The sequence below is a fragment of the Phoenix dactylifera genome, chromosome 11 (genome assembly GCF_051530095.1).
Source record: "Phoenix dactylifera cultivar Ajwa chromosome 11, Ajwa_hap1_PhDact_Kaust_v1.1, whole genome shotgun sequence".
Classification (NCBI taxonomy): Eukaryota; Viridiplantae; Streptophyta; class Magnoliopsida; order Arecales; family Arecaceae; genus Phoenix; species Phoenix dactylifera.
The window spans coordinates 2,463,116-2,482,841 of record NC_143200.1 but is presented as its reverse complement, the minus strand read 5'-3'; the positions used below and the strand labels follow the sequence as shown (position 1 = coordinate 2,482,841).

The following is a 19,726-nucleotide window of genomic DNA, read 5'->3' as shown; positions in this document are numbered from 1 at the left end:
GGATTGATTTTTTTTTTCTTTTTTCTATTACAGAGCTCTTTACTAGCTCTCTTTGTTTTTCTTAGTTTTAATTACGAGAACTCTTTCATTTATTTGTACAACTTTCTTATTACCATAAGTCGTTATGGGCATATATTTGCTGTAACTTTCCACGGGTTAGCCTTTGAAAAGGGTCAACAAGCTCCTACCCTTTCTAACTTGAGGCGAAATAAATGAAGAGCCTTCTTAAAAAGGTAGCAAAGGTTAATAGGTTGAAACAAAATAATTTACCTATCTAGAGAAATATAAGTATATAAATAAATTGGACAATGAAAAAGTCGGCCTTTTTTTTTTTATGATATTTACCCATCAAAAAATGGGCTTAAAAAAACAACACCGGGCTGTAATTCTAGCGTAATGAACAACCTTATGAACTTAATAAATAATTAAAAATATGTATTTAGAGGAAAATGCAGCTTTTCTACTTTCTCACCATTTCTTGGATATCTCACCATTTCTTGAATAAAGTCGCCACCGCTGGCCGACTATCCTTTTTCCCTATACTCCTATTACGCAAGAATTACAGCCAACCCGAAACCTCTTCTGGACTCCACAGATGGCGGAAGATTCCGGCGACGCTCCAAACCCTCGTCCTCCTTCCGCGGCCGCTGCCGACGGCGACTCCACCCGCCGGACCACCAGACCAGGCACCAAGCGCCTCCTCCTCACCCTCTCCGTCCTCCTTTCCTTCCTCTCAGGTATTTCCCCTCTCTCCTCTCCATTTCTAGGGCTGTTCCTCTCGTTGTCTCCCTCTCTCTAAACCCTGTCTCCCTTCTCCCCCAGGCCTCCCTTTCCTCCTCAAATCCACGGAAATCTACCGATCTCCCCTCCCCTTCCGCTCTATCGACTCCCTCTCAAGCCGCCTCCAGTCCGACCGCCCCACCCTCCCCTGCCGCTTCCAAGCCGTCCTTCTCCGTCCCGAAGGCGACCGATTCCTCGCCGACCGGCTGGAATCTCTGATCTCTGAAGATCTGGTCAACAGAACCAGCAACGATCCGGTCTGCGGTGGCTGTGGGAAGAATTTTTCCGTCTCGGTGACAATCGATTCCAGCGCGGGATGCGTTCGGAGCTCCGACGGTGCGGGGGATGCCTGCCTCTGGAGGTGCGGCGTGGCGGATTCCTCCGGTTTGGGGGGTGGTGATGAGGATGTGGATGAGCTGCTGGACTCGGCGCTGAGGGAAGGCGGCGAGTGTTTAGGGTCGGGCAGTGGGAGAGTTTACACTGTTGTGGTGATTGAGAGGGAGATTGGTGGAGAGGGGGTGAGGGTTGTGGTGGGGAAGCATCGGCATGCATGGATGGTGGGCAAGGTCTCGGACGCAGAGGTGGTTTCAGTAATCGGGAAGATATTTGTTGAGATTTTCATGAATAGTGGGAAGAAGGTAGGGGAGATGGGTAAAGGAGAGTTCATGCCGGTTGGTGCAGATGGGGGTGTTGTTCTTTCATTCAGCCTGTTGAATGCTGATCCCAGTGACTGGGTTTATTATTGGTAAGGAGAATACTCACAATCTTTTCTGTTGAGTTATTCAAAAATCACAAATTGTTTTTTCTAATTCATTTTTTCACCGCTTTATATGAATATAATGACTATTGTTGTTTCCTAGGGAAGAGCAAAGTATTAAACAGGCTTGAAAATTAAATAAGCCGAGCTACATGATTAGCATCTCATCTAATCAATAAAATAACAAATAAATATAGTGCTCATCAGAAGAATATATTATAAAGTCTGTGCAAAATTGGGGTCGTTTATGAGTAAAATATACATTGATTCGTAGTTTGCGGGCAGCAATAATAGGTGCTATTGCTGAAGGAGCAGATCGAAAGAAAATATAGGAAAAAATCAAAAATTGTTGTTGAAGAGAATTTTGAGGAAAACAAGAAAATAGAGGGAACTAGTTCCATGTTAGGTGCACAAAAAGGAGGCTACACTTTATCATGCATCCTTTCCTTGCCTTACCTTGCACCTGAGAGTGGATGAAGGTGGTGAAATAAGAGGTCAAACCTTGAGAGGGATTTGGGTTGTGGGGGGAGGACCAGAGAGTGGGGAGAGAGAGAAAGGGCTCGGCCCATGCGATTTAGTTGTTCAGCCAGAAATGTTTGGCTAGTCTGGAGTTGTTGCCACTTTTACATTGCAAGAGAAATAGCAAGAGAAGGAAGAGGTTAGGATTTGAACCCGCGCCATTGCGCTTGTCAACTCAAGCCTTTTATCATTGCACCTCCATCTTTATATGGACTTTTATTATTTATAACAAAGTGAGAATAGTTAAAATGTATGTGCTAACATGTACATACCTTGCTTTATGTAGCTCGTTAACTTCTTTAGAAGAGTTTATTTGCAGAAGGCTTAAATTTTACTTGAATTCTATGGATTTGGTGAATTAGAGATTTAATGGTTCCACATGTTTGCTATTTATCAGTTTTAACTTTTCATCAATTTTGAACAATTTATTGAGATCAATATATTTACATATGCACAATTGAAATCATTGATAATTATATTAAATCCATATTACTTGTGCTCATTTTATTCCCCTTAACCCTTTGGTAACTATTAAGGTTTCACTTTCTTGTATTATCTGTACTGTACCTGCTTGGCACAGTGCAGTTTATGCCATGTATTGAACACTTCTCACTCCTAGCCATGGTACCACCTGAAAGCGGGCGGTGCGGGTTGGTGCTGGGAAGTACGGAGCAGTTTTACTTGATTCGGACCAGTATGGACTGGTTCGTCTCATATACTGAACCAAATCTCAGTCTTGTACTGATACATTATCAGTACGTACGAGTGGTATAGGTTGGTTTGGCTGACCGTGGTTTTGATTCTTGCACACAATTGCTTCTTGCCTTCAATTGATCAAAATGCTGACAACCCTTCCTTCTACTTCCAGGGAGTTCCAAAAGATAGTAAAAATCATGTTGGCTCCTATAGTGGAGGCCTTGGCACCTATAGCAAACATAAGTGTAGAAAGTCAGGTAGTCCAATCTGTTGTTTATATTAGAAAAGGAATTGAACTTTAATCCATTGGTGAAGTTCTTCATTTCTTTAGTTTTGCAATGAGATCTTGTATTGCTAATGTTTTGCATTTGATTGGCAGGTTTTATACCATACTCCAAAGTCATCTATTTCTTATTGGGACAAGAAATTGGGTAGCTACATCTTTAGCATGAGAGATCTTCCTTTCTTTGTATGTTTCTTAATCTGCTATATTAATGTTTTTGTTGTATCAATTTTCTATATGTTGGAATTAACTAACATTTGTTTGATGTTATCCTTTTATTTAAATGTCATTCTTCTTTCAATTTGCTGCATTAACATTAAAGAAGTGTTTTTTAGCATCATCTTTAGGGGCTTATAATATGGATGTCGGAACCAAATATCCATTGGATAAACACCTCAAAGAACCGACTTTAGATGATGAGAATGGACAAGAGAGTAGAAATTGTTGCAATTGGGGAAGTTCTCAAATGTTACAGTCCCAAAAATATTGTGTACCGAATTCCTTGTAGAATGTGATTTTCAATTAGTATTCTCTTGGGGATTTTATGATCCATAGTTTCCCTAGTTAGCAAAATTCTTCTCAACCCACCATTATATCTTCTCACTGCCAACCATATTCTGAATATTCAAGTGACAACCTGTGAGGCATTTAAACAGACTTAAATATCCTCAATAAGATGACATACTAAAAGGAGCAGAATGATGGGTCCACCTTCTAAACTTATAATTATTATACATTATCTAGGACAGACTTTTAAGTTTTATCTGATTGAAATGCTCAGAGGATCATTATGAGCCTACGCTACATGGTCTTGGATTCATTTGTTGTGCTTAGGTGTGTCTCTAGGTGCTGGATCCTTTTGATATCTAAAAACTCCTTGTGGTGCTGTGTCTGAGTATCATATCAGTTTCCATGTTGAAGTGTCGGGTGTGGGTAACTCTAGGCTAAAATTAAGGGTGCAGGCAACAGTCTGGAGCTTGGCTCAAAAATACACAAAGAAATTTCAGCTTACGTTAGCCAAGTTTGAAAATTCTGGACCTTCATTTAGAAAAAAAGGTAATTGAAACTATTAGCGAAGACACATTAATGCAAATATTCAATCTCTGGCAATGTAAACTTCATCTTTGCTATTCAACATGTTTGATTAAAACGCACTATTGCTTTTTGGTCTGACCTCCACATCATTTTCTTGCAAATTTTCACCATGTTATTCATCTAAGAATAATAAAATTGTATGGTAAGGCATTTCCTTGTCTCAAAACTTGTTATCAAGTAGGATGCTTACAAAGATTCATAGGCATCTGGTTCATCTAATTACCAATTCGGAAAAAAAATATATTGTAGAAAACTCGTTGGATTTGATAAAATTGTTGAAGGATGTCATATTGAACATATTACATTAGATGCACATAAAATAGCCCAGAGTTTGACAGATAGCTTTTTGGGATGGTAAGATGCTATCTTTTGGGGAAAAAGGTTAACTCATGATGGCAATCCTGACAAAGTCTTCATTTCATTTCGTAGATTTCAGGTCTCTCTCTCTCTCTCTCTCTCTCTCTAGAGAGAGAGAGAGAGGATCCTGTGCTCAGCAATCAGCTCTTCTTAAAATGAGGTTCAAGTAATGATGGCAGCTGGTTTCAATGGTGCTGGGCATCTAGAGGTACCAGATAGGTGGATTAGAATTCAAGGCCTTAGAAGAAGGGACAACATTGTAGGAAGATTGTGAAGCAGAGAACATCAGAGAATGAAAGGCTATATTCCAAAGCAGCATACAACATGTCAAGTGCCCTTTTCCATGACTGGTATTGGAAATGAAGTAGGGAAAGGGTTATTTTCTTTTGGTCATAATCTTTTTCTTTTTTGTGCTAGAGAAAAGGTCCTGGGTTACTAATTATTACATGTATAATGTATGTTTATCTATACAGACGCATGTATACTTCCCTAGCTTCTTAGCTTGTTTTTTAAGGCATACAGCTGGCACTGGCAGTCAGTGCATTTGATGATGGACCCAGGAAGGATTATCTGTAACTAAATTGGTTATGTTTCTGAAATGGGAGACTTATTTTCTGATAGTAGGAATCTATCCTTATCTCATGTCCCCTTGAAAATCAAAGTGTAGTTCTGAGCGGCATATTTAGACTAAGGCTATAAAATTGCAAGCTTGGCAGTGTGGAAGATGATTCACTTAATCTGACTCTGGAGTTAGGTGTAAGATCTTCAAAAATTAAGCTACAAGTTGGTGTTTTCCATCTGTGTCCTTGCAGCTCTAAAGGAAGGGTGAAAAGGAAATCTATGAAGGAGAATCTTGCAATTTCGAAATTAATGCCACATGAGATTTTATGGTGGTGAAATTATAGTTTTTAACTGGAAATTGGAGGATACAGTGACTTGTGTCAATCGAGTAAGAAAATATTCTTATGGGCCAAATTATTAGGGGTTCACGAATATTAACTGTGCATTCTCAAACATGGAGTCAGTGGTTTGTCTTTTTGGATGCTATGATAGCAGTTATTGCAGTTCTGCTTTTATAATTTTATTTTCTTGGATACTTGGTAGAACTTTTTTTATCAAATGGACTTCTATTATCTGCCTTGTTAGGGGGCTTTGGGAATGTAAGATCTTTTCACCTTCGAACTTTCTTCTATATTCTAGCATATCATATCACAACCTATGCGGAGTAGATGAAAGCAACATATTGTCAAATTTTGTGGAAAGCTACAATTTGCCGATTCACCAATTTAAACAGATGAAATGCTGAGCTATATTGCCAGAATGTACTTTCACTAGTATAGGGATTATAAATAAAATTTATAAAAAATGTAAACAAGCTTCTTAAATATTTTCCTTGAGGATGCAATTCTTGCCTTTCAAATGTTGTGTTTTGTATATTACGATACTTTTCTGTTATTCCTTAGTATATCTTCAACCTTCTGTTTTAAGATATTCCTTGAGGATGCAATTCTTGCCTTTCAAATGTTGTGTTTTGTATATTACGATACTTTTCTGTTATTTCCTTAGTATATCTTCAACCTTCTGTTTTAAGATATTTTTCTCTTTGCAAAATTCTGAAAGTGGTTTTGAGACAAAATTTACAGGTAAATTCAAATGAGTGGCATTTGGATACATCTATTGCAGCTGCTGGACGATCAAAAGTTCTACAATTTGTGGTGTATATTTTTTCATCCATTGTCCTGCATCTTATTTTATTTTTGTTTGTCTTGTTATGTTGTTAATTTGTTATTTGGCGACTTTATTCTTTCAGAGCTTATCTGTTTTACCATTCATGAAAAAATGTTTATCATATTTCCTGAACTATATTACACTGCACTTATAGCTATAGGTGTGATGCTAATAATTTTATGCTAGTTATAAGTGCAGTTTTTGTTTGATTATATGTGCTTGAACATTATGGAAGTTGGAATGTACAAACTGTCATGTGATAAGCATCACCTTCTTCTGCTTTTGCATCCTAATATAGCTCTTTAAACCTCATCCTTTCAAAGTTCTAGGAATTTTTGTGGAGTCACAATGATGGAATTTTATATTAGCCTATATGATTATGGAACAAGGGTTAGCATATGTAATGGGTATGGGAGAGCCTTCCAAGACAGACTTGTTATCATATTATTGTCCACTAATGATTGACATCCAGTTTTATGGCAGAGTTCTTCATTCACCGACTTACATGTTTTTTAAGAGACAATCTTCATAAACAAACCATAGCATATTCCCTAAGCCTTGCCCCAGCTATTCGGTGAGTGAAATTTTGCCAACCATTTCTAATAAAGTAACCTCAGTATCATTGCAAGCCTTTTTTAAATCCTTCCTCCCAACTTGCATTCATGTTACTTTTGGTTCCTACTCATCTGACACAAATACTTGGCAAAGTGAGCACTGACAATGCCAAAACGATTCCTAGTTTGGTGCTGATGAATCTCAAACTTACAACAGCGATCACCTTGTGCAAGTTACATAGAACAACCTAAAGAGGTTAGACTCTTTGTGTTGTCCTAAGATGATGCAATGCACAAACATTTAAATAGTGAGAGCAAAGATTGAAAAATAAAAGGCAGGCTTTGAGCATCTTTCCACTTGAAGGTCCTAATATTCAATGTGAACTGGGCCTTGAGAGCTAAAATAATGCTCGAAAATAATAAAGTCGAGATCAGATTTAGAATAGCTAAGCAAATAAAACACTATGCTGATAGAAAACCCAATGCAAGAACAATTTTCAATAAGTATCTACGAGAGGGTGTTTGTTTGTCACCTGATAGGCACCTTCAAGCAAGGCTTGCCAAGCCAGTACCAGGGGTTGTATCGGTAGGCGACTGGCTCGGCATCGTACGAGTACATATTTGCCGTTCGGGGCAAATGAAAACAGGGGGAAGAGGGAGAGAGGGAGGAGAGAGAGGAAGACAGAGGGAGAGGGAGGGAGGGAGGGGGAGAGAGCGAGGGATAGTGGCTGGTACTGGTGTGGTTTGAGGAGAGCAGCAGCCATTTTGGGGGGGGGAGCTCCGGTTCTTCATAGCAAAAGGCTTTCTAGCGACAAAAGGCCATCGGAAGGGGGGGCGAGAGGGCCTTTATTGAGAGATTGAGAGGTGGCGTATCGGCAAAGGGTAGAGATCAGAACTTTAGGAGAGAGAGGGGGAGGGAGGGAGGGAGGGGAGAGAGAGGGGGAGGGAGAGCGGTCGGCACCATCATGGGCTGAGGAGAGTGGCTGGTACCGTCATGGGTCGAGGAGAGCGGCAGCTATGGTTCTGGTTCTTTGTGGCAACGGAAGGCAATTAGAAGGGGGATGAAAGGGCCTTCATCAAGAGATTGAGAGACGGTGTACCAGCGAGGTTGGAGATCGAAACCCTAGGGGAGAGAGAGATCATGCTGGGAATTCGAGGCCGTGGAGGGGCTGGGGGAGCAGTTTTATTAAGGTCGAACCGTCTAGACTGGCCGAACTATTCCGGTTCTTGACTGGTTCGGTTTGGTACTGCCTGAACCGCCCGGTTTGGGACAGTTCAGCCAACCTTGCCTTCAAGTGTTAGAAGCAAATCCAATCAGCAGTTGAAGCAGAAATAACTCCCCTAGTCAAGAACTTGATAATGTTCTTAGAAGTCTTGTAGTAGGGAAGCAAGGGGAGAATAAACCTTAGACAAGGCTGTTGCCGTATGGAGTCACAACAACCCCTAAATCTGGGGTTTGGATGGGTTCTAGATGGATCAATGGGTCTGGTTTTGGGGTTGAGACTGTAGAAAAGGGTGGGCGAATGGATAAGGGTTCATGAGGATTGGCTAGTTGGTCATCCAATGAGAAAAAGGGCACATATGGGTTTCTCTTTAACATCTATGTTTCTCAATATTCCCTTTGTTTGTACTCATGGAAGAAAAACCAAGGACAGTTTATGAAACTGAACATCCAGATCCAGTAGTACATGCAAAAATGATCTATTTCTAAAGCAAGCAATGTAACGTTTCTTTCCTACTATCATTAGATATGTACCATCTGCGAGGGAATGCCCACTTGTGTTACAGCTTCCAGATGGAGAGACTTCCAAAACTAATGGTTTTATATCTCCAGTGAGTGATAATCCATTTCTTTCTTTCCTTTATAATCCAATTCATTTTATTTGTACTATTTATTAACAAAGTTCTATTGATGATACTGTAGATGTGGGGAGGTGTTGTTGTTTGGAACCCACCTATGTGTTTGAAGGATTCTCAAAGGACACATCTTACTGAAAGTATCATATCAACTCAGGTCAGAATGATAACTTCTATTTTGTTTGAAAATTGTTGCTACTTTATATGTATCTTTTAGGCAAGGATTAATGCCAGTCTGTGTTGGTCGGTGTTGGGCCTGTGTGGTCATCCAGCATGGATCAGTTGAGCACCTATTATTTCTTCTTTAAATAACTTTAACAGTAAAAGTTATCAAGTAGTTTTTTTGTTATTCTGGCATCTTACACCATGTCCGTCAACTTGTGGCTGGCATGCCTACCAGCACCAGCACTTAAAATCCTTGCTTAATGTAAAATGATTTAGGCCTGCAGTTCTGTTGCAACTTGTACAATTTTCTACCCTTTCTCTAATTCTTTCTGTCTGAAGTGCTAATTTTTTTTTCAGTTTGTAGTTTTCTAATCACCTTGTTTTTAGATTTTAAACAAATTAGAAATATAGTCCATGTCTAGTTGCAGTTCTAAAATTGTTTAAGATCATTTTCCATTTTGCTGTTAATGGTGAAAGATTTAGCAAAATACGGTAGAGCAGGCTATCTAATTCTGATGGCCTTTTGATTCTTCATTTCTTGTCATAGATTCATAAGTTTATAAAGTTTGTAAAACAAATATCTTTTCTAAGAGCAAAATAAAGTTTTCATCAGGATTTTTCTGACTTCTAGTACAACAGCCACTAGTTATAGCAAATTTGAGGCTCGTTACAAATAGATGCAATTATTATCCTTTGTGTATAATGCATCTAAGTAACTGCTGTGCAAAGGGCACCAACTTTCCTTTCTCCAATGACTTGCACAGGGCATTCTGCCTTTTCCTTTCGCGATTTTGGTGTGTTTACCCTTTCTATTTTGAATCTAGGGTCCTTATAATTGTATTTCAAGAAATAAAATGAAGCTGAGCAAGCCCATGGAGGTTTAAGGCCACAGGCAAACACCTTATCAGAGTTTGGCTGCATGACAAAGAATAGTACAGTCAGGATCAGTCACATCAACTTGGATAAATTAGGTTATGATATATTGGGAGTTCATTTAGAGTTCAAACTGGTTGGTCTGCTTGCTTTAGGTGGTGTGCTGAGTTGAGGTTTAACAAGAAGGAATTTTTTTCAGGCCAAAATGAAATGGTGGATTGAGGAGTAGGTCCTATAAATGAGGGTGAAGAAAAGACTTAATGCAGAAGATGAGACAATAGCAGGAGACCTAATGCTCTAAAATAATTGGGTTGGATTGGTCTCTGGCACGACCCAAGCCTGATTCATCTTTGAGTTGGCTCAGAATTTGGACTCAGCCTTATCTTCTTCCATTCAGATGGGACTTGATTGGACTTAATCTTTATTTTATTGATCCATCTGGTTTTTTAGGTTTTTGGGGCCTGTTTGGCTAGATCTTGTGGGATAGGCTGGGATTGGAGCGCGGGGTGAATGGAGGGAGGGAGCGGAAGAGAAAGAAGGGAGAGTGTGTGGGGTCCCATCTCCCACTCCCCAAGGGATCAAAAAAAAAAAGGACCGTCAGTGGATGGTCTTTTTTTTAAAATGAATAGCGTCCTCTTGTTTTCCTTCTCCTCCTCCCTCCCTTCCCCCACATTCTCTCTCGTCAAACGATCCTGCTGGATCTGGCAGGGAGCTTGCTCCCAAATAGGCCATTGAGTCTAGTCAAGCTGGAAGAAACCCAAACAAAAAAGATAACTTGCATAAATAAATGTGGTTACTTAGTGTTACCATTTACTTTTTCTGAGACATGATACCATGTACATATTATGCTAAACAACAATTATAACATTGTATAGGCACTACTAACAGTATTAGAATAAGGAGGATATGGTTGGGTAGGGTAAACATATTGCATGAGATTTGAGTCTGCTCAGTTTTTCTTCAGGTCTTACATTGTCCATATCCGCTCCATATCTGAAACAGGTTGACTTAAGTTTGGAGTCGAGCAAGTTGTTTTCTGGTCAATTCCAGATCCGAGATGGGTAAATATCCACTTGCAATTGCTGTCCAGGTGGACAGGATGGAAGTCCTGCCATTCAGCCTGGACAGGGATCAGAGTGTAAAAGCAAAAGTCTTGAAATTGATAAATCAATTTTTAGATTTATAAAATCATATATTTAATCAAATAATAGATAAATGATATATTACCATAAGGAACGGTCTATGGTAGGAGTCCATTTTGCCCCTCTGACTTGTCTCTATTCTATGAAGTATGGAGCATGTCTACGTGTTGGGGAAGTTACATCCACACCCCTTCTTGGATCTAGACAAGTAATCTTCTTTTGCCTACATATCAAACACGAAGTCATTCTTTTTGATATAGTTGTTTTCATGATTCCAGATTATCTGTGATTCGTCATATTTAAGAAACACATGTTTTCCATTTGACATATGTGCAAGCATCATTAAGTACCATAAATTTGAAATTAACTAATTTAATCACTTGAAGTTCAATTTTTGCCTTCATACTCTTTAAGATAGCTTCTAATACATTGTGAATACTCATGACTCAATGATCTAAACAGGATCTTCAGAAGATTTTTCAAGTTTTTATTGGGCAACTTCGGCTTTTATTTGGTCTTAGATCGAATTATCTTGATGCTACTGAGATGGGAATATCTAGATTTTTAAACAGCGAAAGAGGCTTTACAGAATGGTAAGAAGAGAGAATTTTGAGTTTGTTTTAAGGTGTGGTATATGGCTTGCCACTTTTAAAATACTTTAACTTGTTATACAGGCATAGTTAAGCACTTACTACTTTGCCTGGATATTACATATCATCTTAGGTGTCAACTTGTCCTATTTTCTAACTTTGTTTTAAATATGCAGATTCATATGACTTAATATTTCTTTATGAACCTCTAGGTGAACCTTCATGATGTGCTCAGTTATCAGCAAAAGGTTATTGTGCAATCTAAAAATTGTCTATCTAATTAGTTTACTTATTAATGTATCTTTGGTCTTTCCTTTTCTGTTCAAGACTACCAAAAATTTTAGTGTAGTTCTGAGAGTACACAGAGACTGCACAGATAGGACAAAATCACAAAAGGATTTGTAACTGCTTTCACTTCAATCTCTAGAAGCAGGTTTTATTACAACTATCAGATGACATCTTATACGAACCCATTCCCCAAGCATTCTTGCTCAACTATTAATATAAACTGTATATGGTTGCATTCTACACATAAGTAGGTATAGTTGCATGCATGCATATGATGGATGTTAGGGACTATGGTCTAATGTAGCCCAAATGGCGCATCTATTCAGTATTGAAGCATTAGACCTCTTGCTGCTCAAATTGCAATGGTATCAAAAGTGAAAGTTATCTTCTCAAAGCAGTTGTGATTTCTACAGAGACTTTTCACTAGAGATCCACCCAATTGCCAGCAGTTAATATATATGTGATTCTTTGTCTACACTGACACGATGGCATCTTTTGTTGCTGAACTTTTACAGAAACCAGTGACCTATAATTGGTGATTATTAGAACTATGTTAGTTTACAATGTGTCAAAGAAGTTTGGCTTATTTATTTAAAGATGCAGTTCTGTCTTTAAAGCATGGTTGAAGTACCCCTTTTCTCCGTCTCTTCTGTAGGGCAGGATTAATGGTGTAAATTCTAGACAGTTATGTTTGCATTTTTGTATATTTTAAGTGACCATAACTTGCACCCTTATTTTATACCCTTAGAAGTAGGAAATGCCTGCTCCCCCTTTCATCCTAGAATATTTCCATGTTTATGAACTGTATTCGGCTAGGAAATGTGGTTCCAAAAATCCCCAAAACAGGGATCCAAAGGAGTGGAAACGCCACCCTTCTTTCCAAGACAAATCCAAAAGAATTTCAAAGAGAGAAAATTTTCATAAAAGGCAATTTCTTACCTATTTGAACGGGTAGATCCACCATCCATGGAAATCTCCATCTCCAAATCTAGACGATTCCTAGTTTTTAGGATTCTGGACTCCTTGAAATCCAAGGTCAATGGTTTCTCAAAGTGAAGCTATCAAATATAGGATGAGTTGCTGAATGTTGTGGAGAGAAACAGGTAATGAGGGGAAGAGAGACATGGATGGCGGTGAGTAGGGGAAGAAAGAGGGTCGGTGACAAGGAGGGGCCACAATTAGAGAGAAGAGGAGGAGGTAGGAGGGGCGGTTGCTGGGCAAGAGAGAGGGAGAGGAGGTGGGAGGTGGTATATGGAGGGAGGCAGAGAGGTGGGAGATGGTAGGCAGGATGAGAAGACATGCGACGATTAGGGGAGAGAGAGGGGGGAGGATGCGGGATGAGGGAGGCAGTGATGGAGGAGAGGGAGAGAGGTGGAGGAGGCTAGAGGAGGAAGGTGGTTATGTGTTAGAGAGACAGGGTAAGAGGAGAGGGGAAACAAGAGGCAGGATGTGGCGGGTGGTGATGGTGGGGCGAGGAGGAAGGATAAGGGAGGTGTTGGATGAGGGAAGAGGGAGGGAGGGAGGGATGGAGAGAGAGAGAGGCAGTGGTGTATGTGTTTGAGAGAGAGGATAAGGAGATGTGGCAGGCTCAGTGAGGAAGGAGATGGAGGGGAGAGAGGAGAAGAGGAAATGGGACTTGAGTGGTGTGAATTGTGATTGAGAAAAAAAAAATAAGATAATTAGTACTCAATGTATTTGTATTCTTTTATACAGACATTACTTAGGCGCTTCCACCTCCTAATTTTTCAAACCTTGCCGCTTCAACATACGCTCATTTCAGGCTACCAAGTCTAGACCTAGTTGCTACAGCTCCTAGTTGCAAGAATTTTAGTTAGGCTTCTGATCCTCATGACCAACACTTGCATTCCAACTTATCTAGCTAAAGTAAAAAGGATGTTCTTATTTTGGTGTTGAGGTTGAGTTTTAAGTAGTTCCTATAATCATATTTTTTGGCCTTTTGAACTCAATCCCAATTTAGGTTGTCTTTGAAGATCCATTTTTTCTTGTACCATGACAGATGGAAATAAGGATCGCCGAACTGGTACCGGTCGGCCACCGGACCGGTTCGTACCAGTTGGTTCAAGCCGGTACGAATCGGTACCGAGTGGGTTCCACTAGTTCATTCTAGTTCACGCATCTAAAAGCCCAAAAAAATTTGGAACCGGTACGGACCGATTCGGGCCGGTACCGTTCGGTACCATTTTTTAATGCCGAACCGAACTGGATAGAGACCGGACCGGTTCGGTACGGGCGGAACTGGCTGGTACGGGCCCGTTCAACATTCCTTAGATGGAAAGCTATAAATAGAAAAATTTATCTCTGTCAATTCCTGCTACTTGTAGGATCTATTGTTTCGTTTTTTTTAATATTTTATTCGAAAGGAATGAGTAACTTAGCGAAGACCCCACACTACTAGGTATTTTCAGCCCATATAAGGGAATGATATACTGGGTGTGGTGTGGAAAGGGTGGGTTAGAAACAAATGGTACATTGCACTAGAATTTGTCTTCATTTTTGTATGTTTACATGCTATTTGTGCATGTACCGTGTTCATTAAGTAGGAACTGCTATGGCTTTTTGTAAGGTCCTGTAGTTGTCTTAGCATTGCCAATATTGAATGCCTTATTTTCCTACCATGGCAAGTTTTATGCTCTCCCTTTTTTTTATTTTATGGCCGTGGGTTCGATTTCCCCCTACTTTTTTTGCTCAAAAATGAAAATTATTGGATGCCTTCTGTTTTTGAAGTGATCTGGCAAATGCTCCTCATATTGCATATAATATTCTTCTTATTTCCTTTCTTACCCACTTTTGAGGAAATTGAAATATGATATGCAAAAATCTGTGAATTTTGGTCTGCGGCCACTCAATTATTCAGTCTTTCAGATTGCAGTTCATCATGATATGGTGGCTCCAAAAACATAATTTTTTTAAGGACTGCTGTTGAGAGTAGCCATAAACTCTTCCATTTTGCTTCCCTTGTTTGAAATATAAGATTTAAATATATTTTATTTTAGATTACCTAACAAAATATATTGCCTTTTGGTTGTTAATCTTTTTTCATGTGTTATTGTCTTGTGAAAACGGAGATACTTGGGAGAGCCATGAAACATAACTTACACATGGAACTTAATTTTTAACAATACAAGTGAGACTGCAAATTTATTGGATATTATTTGTACATTATACTTTTAGATATTTATTAAGACTTTCAATTTTAATCTGTTTCCTCTCGCAAATTCATTATTGTAACCTATTGTAAAATATGATATCATATTGTTGTATTTTTTTTAACACTTTGCCTGACTTGTTTTTTTAACTTTCAGCTACTAACATTGAGTGTTTATTGTTTGAAGGGAGCTGGATTTGTTATATCGACATCATGCATGCTTCAATCTGCTTTCATGTGCCACTACACTTGAGTCTCTCTCTAAATTAGTATGTTTCATAGTTCCTTGAGTTTTTGTATTGTTTCCATAAAATAAAATCCTATTCCCCCTTTTTTGATGTTCAATATTTTTGTTCTGACTGGTTCCATCATTTTTTAGGTTCAATCACTTCCAAGAATGATCATTATGGATGAAATAGGAAAGCAGGTGTGTGCATTATTTCTTTCAATACCCAATGGATCAGGTCTACTGAAAAATCATTATTGTTAATTAATCTAATAAAATGTTTGATGCATTATGTTTTATAAAATGAAAGTTTAGTTTAATCATGATTACAGGTGCCAGCCCATGCCTGTGCATGCTGGCTGGCACATACCATGCGGGCCCAATCCTGGCACCTGACACTTGGTTGTTATTTGCTACTTGGCTAGGTAAGTAGTGATGTCAGCCTGCATTGACCCATGCTGGTTAGGCATGGGTTGACATGGCTTGATGATCACTAAGTATTGAACTAAAATGATCACTCAGTGTCAAACTAAAATGGTCCTTAAGTCCCTTTTTTTTCTTTGCATCATGAGACGGGCAGTCATGGAACATGTTGTTAAGCTGGCACCTCCTGAGCTAGTGACACTTGACTCCTGAAGTTGTCCCCTAAGATCATAAAAAAGAAGTTTTTTAGATAATCAACTTGAATCATAAACTCTTTACGAAAAAATAGAGCTATATAGGGCATTTTGATGTTTATTGTTATTTTACTTGAGCTCATTTGGAGCAATCTTCTATTACTTGGCTTTGCTTTAGAATTTGTTTGCGGCCATCTTCAGCTCATTCCAAATTTGGTTGCATTTTATTGGTTATTTTCTTTTTAAGAGGTTTGGATTCTCTTTATATGACTTTTTGAAATTGTATAACTAATACATGTAGGAGTGATAATGGACCAAACAAAATTTTTTAAACAAATTCAATGATTGCCTATTTAGAACTTTCAATATGTTAGGCACAGTTCATTGCTTATAGGTGCCAGTGGCAACTAGATCAGGTCACAAAACTAAGAAAGATTGATCAATGACTTCTTAAATACCAACTTGGAGTGGCTTTGAATGAGGTTGTTCCTGTAATTCTAAAACGACTAGTGTATGCTCTTGGAAGAGTGAGTTTGTTTGTTTTCAATAAGAATTGGCTACAGCATGAGGTGTTGGTGAAGTATGGCACCAATGAAAAAGGTAGTATGCTGATTTGTTGGTCTGCACATATTCTTTTGGCCAAGAGGAAAAGATAATGGTACTGTCAGATTTAGGCTTCTCATTTGTTACTTTGCTTGTTTAGACTTGTATGCTAGCTTCTGCTGCATGCGTTTAGACTTGTATGCTAGCCCCTGTGCATGCCGCCACAACTTTATGTTCAACCAAGAAAAGTTTTTGTCATTATACGATTCCCATTATTCTGAAAATGTTCATGCTTCTGGCAAATATATTATTCTTCTCCTCTGTCAAGACTAAACACAAGAATTTGCTGACTTGTTACTTTGTTTCTTGTTTGTTGTATAAGTTAGCAAAAAATAAAAATAGGACATTAAAGATCCTCTATAGCTGCCTTATTTTATGTTTTCTAGTTGCTGCATACTGGTCCAAATGCTTGGTTAAAATTTTGAGTAGTTCACATATGTCCAGATGTTGCACATTACCCTATCTAGTCATTACACTGGCCATTATATTAGAGTCATGCCCTCCTATTATGTGCATATTTTTGCTTTAATATGGCTCTTGCAATCTGCTTGTTCAGGTAAAATTTTCACTTGAAGCAGCAAGTTTAGCTCTGAGAAATGCCTCTCTTGGAATATATGACGCTTCAGCTGGTAATTTTATAAGAAGTATATTTTTGCTTTCTAATGCATGCACAAGCAAGACAAGCGTATAATTGATGCTTCTCTTTTTTCTCTTTTTCTTTTGTTATTTTTTAGTATCTGCTAGGAAAGCAAGGGCTTTAGCAGAAGATGCATTTTTTCATCCATCCATTATGTCAATCAGTTATTCCTCCATCGAGCACTACTTTGCGATATACATGGTTAGTACTTTGTAATTTGGTTTGCTGCACTACTGCTTATGATATTGACTTGTATGCTCTGTGTCTTTGATGCAATCTGTAAGGTAGATATCCTGTGCATATCTTATGCAAGTTAGAAAGCTGTCAGATGTAGTCTGTGAACTGGATAGCTAAGACTATCAAAATAATAGCTCTGTGGACCTGTTTGGTTACCCTTCATTTTGCAATTATGCTTACCATTAGGGATGAACCAGCATGTACCGAAAATCTGAAGTTTGTGGTATGATGCCGAGCTTTGCCTTCACCTTGCTTGGGCATTTAATTGAAAATTTTGATCATCATATGTTTGCCTTTTATTAAAACAACTCTGGTCCCGGGCAAGATGTCTCTTTACCAGTGTAGTTTATTTTTGGTGGTCTCTTCATGTATTTGATTTCGTGACAAACATATGATTATTTTTCCTGTTTGTTATTCTGGCAGCCCTTTTTCGCTCCAGTTGCTTTGCATGTGCTCCTAGCAGCTATTAAAGAACTGAAACGATACAAGAGAGAGCGAGCAAAGTACTTGGCATTTTCTGCTGACCAAGCCACGGCGGCTTCTTAATTCACCAACATACGCTGCTACTTCGTTGAATGTGGTTTATGCTAGAGCGGCAGTGCTGTCACCCAGGGCCTTGGTTTGCAGCATAGGGAGCACATCTTTGTATGCTGGTGTAATCACAGACCATAATTTGATGGGATAACAGGGGTCTTGTTCACTGCTGCTCAAGATTCAGGAAGGAAACAAAATCCCAAACATATCCAACTGAAGGCCAAGGTTGGAGCCTTGGGGGTGAGAGCGAAAGAATCTTCGATACCTTGATGAGACTTGTACAACTGCAAATTGATGTGCCACTGTAATTTCTGCAACAATTAGGCTCTAATTGTTTTTAAACTAGGCCTGAATGATGCATCTCGTCATGTTTTATATCGATGGCCAGCATGAGTTCTTTGCCATTTGTTCCAATGAAGGGTTTGACATCAACTGTTTCTTTCTTGATCCTGAATTTTTATCAAATTATCCATCTATATTGTAAAGCTCACTAGCATTTGAAGTGTTGCATTGAATGGATTAGGGAACGTCATGTTTGTATGCATTTGTACTAGTTTATGACTAGTTTAGTCATTCTCCCATGCATATGTATAGTGAGATTGGAACTTCAGACTGTCATAATCGCACCACCCTAATAATTAAGTAAATTCATAGGTCTAGCTGCTTTTGCCTATTTCAGTCCACAGGTTCGTTAGATGTCCCTTAAATGCAAATACCAATTTAGAACTGAAATTATGCTGTGACTGATGTCAGGTCATGGATTGTTCTTGGAGTGTATGTTTATATAAGCAGGCACACACAAAACACAAGGATACCTTGCCCTCCATGCTAATTTCCAGAACTCTCTCTTCTCAAGCTGTTCCCAACGGTCAATTCACATTTCATATCATACAACAGGGATATGCTATGTAGTGATACTATGTGACACACTACAAAATGGCAAGCCATAAGGATTCATCATATAACCCCCTAAACGCAGCGTTATGCGGAATATTGTGTCACAAAATGTAATGAAACTTTAAGGGACTTCCCATTAAAATAAGCGTGCTTGCAAAAGCCATGGTCAATGGCTCAACCCATGAACATGCACGGCAGGCTTACCAAAATTTGAAGAAAACTTGGCACCAAATGCATGCTTCTGCCGATGTTTGCATCGAATACTTTATTAGGTAAGATCTTTGCATGTCGCCCCATTATTGCTGATTACAGTCCTAACTTTCATCTCAAATAAAATTTTCAGCCAAGACCTGGATTGGATTCAGTCCTTAGCCATGAAGCAGCCTTGGTGTGGAGGGAGGTGCTTTCAGTTAACAGCTTGGGTGTGACTCCAGTATCAATTTATGATGGTTAAGGCTGAGCCAAGCTTGAGACAAACATGTAAGTTTGGAGGTCATGCTTGTGGAGCAGAGTCTCAAATCTTTAAATGAATTGCAATACAATTCAGAGCTATGTTCTTTCATGCTATTTCATTATTGTTTTAAATATCTGTCCATGCGAAAGTTTTAATTTGATAAACATAGCCTACAAATAACAGCGATCATACATTGTGATTCTAAAAACCACAGATCGGCCCCGTATTAACTAAGGTTGGGTACAGTGCACACTGAACCAAGGATTGAACTGATGAAGAGAATCAATGAGTGGGCATGGGTACATCCACAAAATCCTTGATACAGCCTTTCTCTAGTCGTTGAAATTCCGGTTTTAGGTTTCTTATGATGTTTTCTTGTCTCAAAGTTGAGTTTTTGCAAGGAAATAGGTGCAGGTATCGAGTTAATTGCTCTAGTTATGGCTTCATATGTATGTTGAAGTTCGAAATGTGCACATCTATCACATAAATAGCATATCATACACTATTCAAATTATATATATAATATTTTGATTTTTATACAATTGAAAACCAATTTATCAAATAAATCGTATATTTTATTAAAGTTTATGTAAGATTATATTCTAATTAATAATATCTCCTATATTTTCTAAGTGATGTGCAAATAGAGGGAAACGATAGAGGATGATGCA

General features: G+C 38.7%; 1 protein-coding gene across 1 annotated transcript; it reads left to right on the top strand.

The window, feature by feature from the left end:
- Positions 1–489: 489 nt before the first annotated feature.
- On the top strand, positions 490–18,189 carry LOC103712409 (GPI transamidase component PIG-S-like protein). The gene is made up of 13 exons (XM_008798930.6): positions 490–737; positions 823–1,525; positions 2,925–3,009; positions 3,132–3,221; positions 6,131–6,204; positions 8,518–8,602; positions 8,694–8,783; positions 11,269–11,399; positions 15,038–15,119; positions 15,230–15,277; positions 16,853–16,925; positions 17,031–17,134; positions 17,594–18,189. The coding sequence occupies exons 1-13, from the start codon at positions 596–598 to the stop codon at positions 17,714–17,716; spliced, it is 1,830 nt and encodes a 609-aa protein (XP_008797152.5). The 5' UTR covers positions 490–595; the 3' UTR covers positions 17,717–18,189.
- The last annotated feature ends 1,537 nt before the right edge of the window (positions 18,190–19,726 follow it).